At 31.7% G+C, this 10384-nt stretch overlaps 1 protein-coding gene across 1 annotated transcript; it reads left to right on the forward strand.

The window, feature by feature from the left end:
• Positions 1-5725: 5725 nt before the first annotated feature.
• Positions 5726-6199, forward strand: LOC113852169 (glycine-rich cell wall structural protein-like). Its single transcript, XM_027482413.1, has one exon. It carries the CDS (start codon positions 5726-5728, stop codon positions 6197-6199), a length of 474 nt encoding a protein of 157 aa, XP_027338214.1.
• The last annotated feature ends 4185 nt before the right edge of the window (positions 6200-10384 follow it).

Genomic DNA, 10384 nt, shown 5'->3' on the forward strand with positions numbered 1-10384 from the left:
CATAGCATATATATGATTTTTTCAATAAAAATTAAATTGTTTATGTAAACATTATAAGGTATATAAACAAATAAATATATTATGCTCACAAATAATTTTGTAGACAAAATTATTAATAATATAAATCTTTAAAATTTTTGTAACGAGTTATTTTTTATTTGGCATAGAATGTATTAATAAATATTATCTTAATATATGGTTTTTTTTCTTATTAACAAACAGTATATTAAGCTTATATACCTTATATTTTTTTTACTTCTCTGTTTTCAACTATCACGAGTCATGAGACTCTCTGAACTTTGATACTATGTTAATTTTATGAATGAATTCTATCCAAGTCCCTTAACATAAGAAGAGTGGTTGATCTATTATTTAAGAGATTAGGTTTGAAATTATAACTTTGGCTAAAATGTCTAAAGTAGTTGAATTTATAAAGCTTTTATTATCTCCCTAGTTTACTTCTCTTATTTTAAATATTATGACTGAGTACTATGATGTCTTAGTAAAATAAATTTTAATTGTTGTTATTGTATTTTAACTGCCATGGGGGATTTAGAAAAAGTAAAAATAAAGAACAATGGGACTCTATTTTCGAACAATACCGTACAAGTGAAGAGAGTTCCCTCCCTAAGTGGAGACAATTTGTAATCTGTTCTTCATCTTCTCCATGCCACTCATTGTCCTGTGCGTCTCCAAATCCTTCCAAGCCAGAATTTCACACTCTAAAACCGCCTAAGCTGCATGCGTTAGCGTTTACACAACCTCGTGTGTGTGTGTGTGCGTGTGAGTGGAGAGGGGACATCACGTCTAGACACTGGCACTTGGTTTCAGTTCAACAAAATTGGCATTATCTGCGGAAACTTCCATGCATGCCACCAATCTCCATGCATATTTACATGCTCACCAATGGTAACTCCTTAACGAGGTGTAAGCATGGGAGGAATCCCCGACATGCGAAGCATGTCTACGTGGCAACATCTGTCCTCATCTAATTGGCTTAATCTTGGAGAAGCATGCCGTGAATGTACATTTTGGCCTCAAAATCAGGAGCTTTCGGTAATGTCCCGAATGAATAAACTTTATTTGCCTTAAAAATGCATTGGCTTTGCTTCATAATAAAGAGGGATGGCCGGGGCCGTTGTTGGTTTCTTTGCTACATTCAATATTGCTTATGTCATGCATCTTTGTACAGTATTTGACCATGTCTTAACTCTTCTCTATATGCCAGCAATTTCCCATTTATACTTTTCCTTTCAAGGTTTTACAATTGTTGTAACGTAGCTTTGAAAAACTTGTCTTGACTTTTCAATTCTTTATAAAATTTTGTTTCTTTTGATTGGAAAGTATAATGGTAAATGACTGTTACCTCTTGCTGGTTGCAGTTAAATTTGACTTGGTTTTTTTTTCTCAGTTGACATCAGTTTTTTGTTGGCATTTAATTATTACCGTCTCGGTTAATCGATAATTAATTAGTTCATAAATCGAAGAGAAAAATAAATTAAAAAGTAGGCGAGGTTTAATTTGATTACCTTATAATTAATTGAAAAATAAATACCCTCCAAGAGATTGAACAAAAAATTAAAAGGGGAAGCTAGCAATCTATTTATGGTTCTTTATATTTTTCCAGCAATAATCAAGTACAGAGTACTTGGGTATAACTTGCTTTCACCACTGTTAATACTATTTATATTGGTACGCAGTTGTTGAATTGTATTTATAATAATAATAAAGAAGTATATAGAGCTGATTCTTTTCCTTAAGAGACAAAGAATGTCTGGAAAAGACCCAAGGAATGTCTAAAGAAAATGATATCACGAAGACCTCTGATGCAACGGCCCTTTCACTTTTTAACCTTTCATTTTCACCCAATCATGAAGGCATTTTTGAACAAATTTTGGTTTCTGAGTTTCCGTGTCTCAAGTTTTCCTTTTATCCATCGAAACTCTCTAGGACTTAAACTGACCCTTCGAAGAGGGGTAACAAAAGCTGCACTAAAGGACAACCCTTTCTGCTACACAGTCTTGCTTGGTATTTATTCTCTTTTGTTTCTTCATAGACCACCACCTTCTCCTTCCCCTTCTTCTACCTTAATTAACTCGCCTCAACAAAAAAACAAAACACAACACAATTCAATGAAGCCTGAAACTGACAGTGAGAACTCTCTCAAAGTCTCACCAACTCCAACCATGTCTTCTTCTTCTTCTTCTTCTCTCATTAGCAGTGTTGTTGATAATAACTCCTCACACCCTTCCGAGTTAAGAGCGGGTCGTCGTCGTTTCAGATCTCATCAGCTTCCAGAGATAAGCCTGAAAACCCCTATGGTTAGGCCTTATGTCCGGTCAAAAATGCCTAGGCTTCGTTGGACACCAGATCTCCACCGTTGCTTCGTGCATGCAGTTCAAAGACTTGGTGGAGAAGACCGTAAGCTTTTTAACATTTATATGTGTTAACGTTATTTAGATCCTATTTCATTCACTTTTAATTCTTTCCTAGTTTCAGGCTTTTTTTTTATCATCTCTTAAGTCTTCATTAACAAAAGCCTTAATTTTTAATTGCTATGTTAATTGATTCGTGAACTTTTTTTTTTAATGCTGTTTACATATCGATTTGGACTTTTAGGGGCCACTCCAAAGTTGGTTTTACAGCTCATGAATGTAAAGGGGCTTACTATAGCTCATGTCAAAAGCCACCTTCAGGTACTCTTTTCTCTGAATTATTATCTCTTTCACAATTTCTCTCTTTTTGTATTCATTTTTCACTCTCTACTTTTTTATTATTTTTCTTTCTTTTCTATCCCATCATCAATCACTTCTCTTACTTTCCCTCACACTTTTTTTTTCTTTAAATGTCCCTCCTTCCTCCATCTATTATAACAAAAAATTTCCTTTCTCCATAACCACAAATAAAGTGACCGGGAATGAAAAGCCTTATTAGTTCACCTCTGGTCTTCTTCTTTCTTTTTGTAAAGAAAAAAAATATTTTTATTAATAATAAAAAATTCCATGATTTATTATTAATTTAATGCTTTAAAAATTCCTATTGACAGATGTACAGGAGCATGAAGCACGAGCACATGAGTCAAGGTATATAATTGTAGTGTACATCAGTTACTTATGTGCATGTTCTCGTGCCACGGATGTATGCATCTTCTATAATGAAGAAATAGGTAGCTGTAGACGACATTAGACATTTTGTTTGGTACAATAGAGGAAATTAGATCAGTAAACACTGAAAAGAAGATATCCTTATAGACGAAGAAAATAAAGGAACCAACCAGGGATAGTGGACGTCAGCTTAACAGGTTGATTCCCTTTTCCGTGACCAAGAAAATGAACCAAATATCAAATATTCTTCGAGATTTTGTTCCTAGAAAAATAACTTTTAGTGTTTGAGTAGTAGTACTACTCATGTTTCCTCATAAAAAAATTAAACAATTATATAATATACCTTGTAATAAGCATGGAGTAACGTTTTCTTGACCTCATTAATGACGTTTCCTTAATATGAGGCTTTACCTAATATGACCAATTAAATTGTATTAATTAACTTGTATTTACCAGCAGTAAAGAAGAATGATGTGGCACCTGATTTCCTAGCTTCCACATTCTCCTCAACATTTGGCCCAAGCCCCCAACAGAGTCACCAAAGGAGAAGCGAAACTCATTATACGCAAGAGCTTGCTCCCACCCAAGCTAAATGGTATTTCAATTTTTATTTTGTTTTTATCGTTTCTATCTTTTTGACGGTGCGTATAATATTTTTTAAACTCAGTTTTGTGCTCTTATGTCAGGAATCATCGTGAGCAAGACAATGGAAATCGAAGGAGTGCATCGATTATAATTTGTAACGGCGATGAACAGAAGATGCACTCCTACATCATCTTCGGGGATCTTTTCAGAAGCCAGAGTGTCCATGTAACTCCTTCCTCTCAATGCCTCGTTTATTTTGGAGTTCTACAATTCTGACTCATAACTTTTGTATTGCTTTTTCCATATATATATATATATAATTTTCAATATAATACTTTGACTTTTTCTATCTATTTAAAAAAGATGTTATTTATTTACCACAATTAGAAAGCCAAAGGAAAGTGGTAAAAATTAAACATGTGTAGGAGTAGAATTTCTTTTCATTTTGTGGTGCATAATAGAGAATTTATAAGATATCTATACACATTACATAGTTGAACAGTTAATTCCAATTTGTTTTATCAGGAGAATAAAAATCCTCCTGAAAAGGTATCACTAGGGGTTGCCGGTTACAAAAGCGACCGCGAAAGATTCCAAGACATAACTGCATTAGGAGAGAGAGGGGGTGAAGACATGCTGTCCCTGTCAATGAGCTCATCAAGGGCTTCACATCCATTCATGAATCGGAACCACAATAGTCCAGATGCGAATGATGTCTCTGTGGAGCTCACGCTCTCTTAGAATCATGCACATAATAATAAGCCTTTGCGCTCGATCCTACATTTTTGTGCGTGACCTTTGAAGAAAATGTAACTCTAACGCTAGTTCAGTTCAGACTTTTTGTGCCCATTATCACATGTACTCCAAAGTGCACCAATTAAGAACATAATATTAATTAGTATATAATTAATAATATATTATTATATACCCTGTATCCGAACTAAGTTCTCTGTAACTTGATTAGTTCCTACTTGATTTCATAATTGTAGCTGTATTAATTGTTTGATTTCTAATTTTGGTTGTGGAGCGTGTCTGTCTCATTTATCCTACTTGTATCATTTTGTTCGCTGGTGTACTTGGCATTCACTCCTTTCGGCATTTATTTTGCAAGTGTTAATTTGTTTTGGCCCCAAAATAGAAGGTATTCCTAGTAAGTGTCACTAGTTAAGGAATATTAATTATATATATTTAATTGATGTTTTTAATTATTTAAAATTATATGGGTTAAAATAAATACTTTTTTTTTTACAAGAAGCGTTTACTTTTGTGTCCTTACTAATGACGACTTACGTTACTGATTAAAATTTATCATTAAAAAAATAATATTTTAACATATTGTATATTTTATCTATATTTTGAGGATTAGTTTAAGTTTACTTAGTTATCCCATATAAAAAATAATTCTTTTTTTTTTTTACATTAAAAGTTTAGGTGAATTGGGTCTTCGAGACTTACTGGAGTCGAGGCATGTTTCAAGGGTCAAATAACATATTATCTAAAACTCACATCTTTGTGAGGTAAGAATACAATCCTTGCTAACCGAATAATGATTATTATATTGATACAAATAAAGTTAAAAGTGTTTTAAAAAATTAAGATAGAAAATTGATACAAATTTTAATATAATATCTTTATTATTTATCTACAATAAAGTTATTTATTTCATAATAAAATTTATACAAAACCTTATTTTGATGTTATATTAGATCGAGACTAGGAACTATTTCTTCGTGCTTGTAGAAATTATGGTTGTTGGAAGATTAAGTGATTCATATATTTACACTACATAGCACATATATTATGGATCATATTGCGATCGAGCACACCCCACTCTAGTACTAAACTCCCAAAACTAGTAATTAAAGGCAGAAGTAGCTATTGGAGCACGGAATACGTGGGGCAACGGCAATGTTTAAACACCCAACTCCACATTTTTGGTGTATATGTGAGGAGTGGAAAATCTATATATTGTGTCTCTCCGCACCTTCACTTCTTGTATCATACAGCATTAATTGTCTTTATATATATTAGTGATAATGTTTACCAAGTTGCTTTTGTTTGCTTTTCTTCCTGCAATTACCAGCTGCCAGGCTTCTAATGCAAGAAAGCTTGGAGGATTTGGTGAAGAGAAGACAGTTCTTAACCATTTACATGCCTATGGCGTAGGTGGAGGGTATGGTGGCGGAGCAGGAATTGGGGGAGGAGTTGGACTTGGAGGTGGATATGGAGGATTTGGAGGCGGTTATGGTGGTGGAAATGGAGGATTTAGTGGTGGAGGAGGTGGTGGGATAGGCGGTGGGGGAAATGGTGGATTTGGTGGTGGAGGGGGTGGTGGGATAGGCGGGGGTGGAAATGGAGGCGGTAGTGGGGGTGGCAGTGACTATAGTGGTGGTGGAAATGGAGGAGGAGGAGGCGGCGGCTATATTGGTGGTGGTGGTGGGGGGATAGGCGACGGATATGGAGGAGGCGGAGGCGTTGGCGGAGAATTTATGAATCAGCTACGACCTTGACTTCAAGTTTACCATTACACTTCTTTTTTTGTGACAGATCAACTTGCACGCAGCATGCTGCTCTCATGCGATGATTTCAAATCCACCTTAGTTAATGGCATTCGTATGGCTTTTAGTAACATCAATTGAGGAATAAGCTTGTAGTTACCTTACTGAATGAATAACAGAGACCGATTTTAGGATTGAATTATCTGATAATTAATTCTGCCAGGAAAATTACGTTTTCTTTTCTGGTTAATTCCAAAATTTTTAACACAAGAAATATCTAAAATCCCAATCTTCTTTTATATATATATTTGGCTTATTTGGTAGAATTAGTGAATAGCTAAAAAAATCAGATGAAAGATGAATGTTAAAAGAGAAAAATAAAAACTAGTGAATTAAATTAAAAATATTTGATAAAATTAACTATATATTATAAAATTTAAAATTTGGTAATTATATTTCTAAATAAATTATAAATTTTTAATTTTCTCTCGTTCAAACATATTTTTATTAAATAAAATAAGATAATATAAACTAATTTAGATATATTTTTTTATAATTTTATATTATTAAAAATAATATTTAATGACGACAATAATTTTTAAAAAGTTGAATTAAAAGAAGTAAATGTAATAATAAGATTTTAAAAAATAAAGATGAAAGACAAAAATTATTAAAGAATAATAAAAATAAAAATTTACTTTCAGTTAAAAAGTATTTTTTTAAATGCTAAATACCACTTTAGTTACTTTGTCAAACAACTTTTGTTATTAAACAAGCTTTTTAAGCCAACAAAACGAGCTTTTAACTAGTTTAAATGTTTTTCTAACACATTATTGTCTCTCCACCTCTCAATAAATAATATTTGACTTTCTTTAAAATAAAATGATAAAAAAATTAAAATAAATTTCAAGTTAAAGTGTACAATAATGCTATAATATCGTTTAGTTTAAACTTTTATAATTATTTCCCAACTTAAGTGATTATGCACTAGCTACTAGCTACAAGATGTTGCAAATTATGCAACTTACGTAAAAAATTTAATCATAACATTTATTAGAATAATTTTTTTAATTTATTAAAATAAATTTAATAAATTATATAAAAAACTTATTGAAATGAATTACAAAATTATAAAAATCATAAACCATTTCTACAAACTATCTATAAACTCTTTCAACAGCTCTTTATATAATTTCAAGATTTTTGTAATGCGAGAACCTTAATTATAGTTATTTGACATGTAGTGTGGTTTATATTACGGGATTTAAGGAATAGAGCTATGTTTAAAAATAAATTTGGTCTTTATGGGTCTTTCTCTGTAGATAGAGAGAAAAAAACTCACACACCCCTACTAATTATTCACTTAAATATCTTTCACTCTCGAGGCACATAAAATTTACATGCACTACCTGTTTGTTATTCATTTACTCGGCAGAGGTATAATCGAAACAGTGAGAGAGCAGCTGTTTCATGAATATGAGATGAGTTGAATTATGACTCCATGAAATTTGATTGAATTGAGCAGTTTATATGGTGCCAAGCAAGGTTGTGCTGTTGTTTAATTAAAGTGGGCTGGCCTATCGTCAATTTGAATATAATCTATTTATCAAATGAACTAATAAGTATAAATTATGGCAATTTGACACAAGGAAAACTAGTTTTTGACAGATTTCCAAATTCTTATAGAATTTTTTAGTAATTTGTTTCAAAGAACAAGACTCAGTTTAGGTAAACATTTTTTAAAAATTATTTTAAAATATAAAAATTAAATAAAACTTCTCTTATAAATTAAAAATAACTTATCTTTTCAAATTTTACAAAAGTTAAATGAAAAAACTTTTAAAAAAATAAAGCAACATAAATTGTTTCTAACTTGCTAAAGAAATTTTATTTATTTTTATTCTGATTTTTTTATTTTACAATTTTTTTCTAAAAGCTTACCTAAAGGTTGCAAATAGTCTTGACTGGGTTGTTGGTTATATTTTTAAAATGAATTCTAACTATTCTTTTTTCAGTAATCTATTTCTCCTTTTGCATTGGCACGAATTTTAATTTTCCTTTAATTAAAAAATTGTTCAGTGAAAACCTCTCTTAGAGAGAATATTTAAAACATAATTGCTATCAAATGATTAAATTGGGTTGTAAGATATTTATGATAGACAGTGTCAGACATAATTTCATGTTGCTTCTGGGAATGGATAGACAACGGGAAATCTATGTGAATGGGAAAATATTCTCTTTACAAAAAAAGGCTAATACATATTTCAAAAAAAATAGTTGAGTCACATAAAATGATGGAGGAAAGAAGGGAGGGGGTACAATAAAATGGGCACGTGGAATGAAAATATTTATAAATCTATAATAGCAATAAAATATTAACCGCGAATCGGTGTGAAAATATATTTGAAGGATAAGCAATTATGCTCTAGCAGAGACTGTGGTTCACTTTGACATCATTATTAATGCCTATTCATGTAAAAATTGTATAGAATTGATCAGAAGTGGCAATGGGAGTAGTTGAGCTTCACCAAATACTGAATATCTTATAAATTTGATTAAGATTTACTTGTCGTCAGAAAATGACAAGAGTTACAAAGAATAATGATTTCTTGCCATATTAAGTAAGATCATCGGAAGATTTTAGACTTCCCAAAACTTTTAAATACCTGCATGATAAAAGGTAGCGCGCTTTGTTCATAATTTGATGAATCACGTTGGACATTGAAGAAACGTGCCCTTAATCGAATATTGTTCTTCTTCTAGCTTTCTTAGCTTTAACGTGGCACGTATTAGAAACACCTGCAGATCTTAAAAAAGAAGTGTGTGCTCTAACAAGCAATTATTCCGAGACGCACAAGCACTCAACTCTATATACAAAGCCTTTTATTTTCTACTCAAAAGGAAGCACCCAACGTCCCTTTCATTCTTTCACTTGGCAATGATTGGCTCTTTTTCATTAGAAAAAATAATTGACTTTTTACATCCATACTCCATATATCTTGTATTTAATGTAGTCAACCATAGAAACTACAGAGAAGGGCAAATACAGTAACCCACAAATTTAAGAAAATTAACATATATAGATAAGAATGAGTCGAAACTATTGAAAATATTTTATATATATATATATATATATATATATATATGATTTTGTTAAACATTAAAGGTACTAATTAAATGATTAATGAATAAACAATTTTAAAATTTATAATATTTGATACGTTAATAGCATTAAGTATTATATTTTTAATAATTAATTTTATTGATGATTTCTTATGTATCTTTGGAGCAATTGTTTGTAAAATCGAATCATATATGCTTCGTTTAAGGGAGATTGCATGGTGACTTTGTACGGTCGGTGTGATTTAAAAGCCAAAAGATTTAGTGTTTGCAGTTAGATTGGTCCACGTATCCATTAAAACACCACGCCAAGCTGTCTTCAACTTTTATATTTAATGATGAGTTTTACGAGTGCTGCAATTGAGGGATTTGCTTGTACTTTGGTAGGCGTACACTTCAAGTGTCTAAGCCACTACCAAACCAAACATGCTCGGGATCAGAAGGAACAAATCTCTCAGTAACCAAAACTCAATACTTTAATTAGTCACATGGCACCCACACTGCTGTTCTTGCATTCATTTTGCATATGCGTTCGGAGCAACTAATGGGCATCCATTAATTTGTCAATTAATTAGAGATATAGGAGCACATATTAGATTTAGAAGCGACTCTTGAATCGAAATGATAAGTCATGGATGACATATATAATCATACTTAAATATCTTTCTAGCCTTTTGATATTAGGAGAATACTGTCACCTACTCCACTACATATATTTACTAATTATATTGTAATGCTGTCTAACTGGAGATTCGTTGAATATATTAAAACGCAATATCACAAGCAATCATGTAAACCTATGGTTTTGGATATATTATTAGAGTTAGACAATAATTTATGACTGGCCTAAAGTTGTGTAATATTTTCGGGGGGCTATGGTTGACCAAAGCAAGAAATTGATTGGACCTTTCTTGACTTGAATGTGCAATTTCTTGGCCATAACACTTTCCATTTGAATTTAGTAATGAGCATAGAGTTATTTTAGTAGATGTGATTCCTATATTAAGAGACTATCATAACCAAGAATGTAAAGCAAGTAAAAGTTAAGTTAGTTCTGCTTGCATACACGTAAATGCA

The sequence above is a fragment of the Abrus precatorius genome, unplaced genomic scaffold (assembly GCF_003935025.1).
Source record: "Abrus precatorius isolate BTA unplaced genomic scaffold, Abrus_2018 Scaffold10, whole genome shotgun sequence".
Classification (NCBI taxonomy): domain Eukaryota; kingdom Viridiplantae; phylum Streptophyta; class Magnoliopsida; order Fabales; family Fabaceae; genus Abrus; species Abrus precatorius.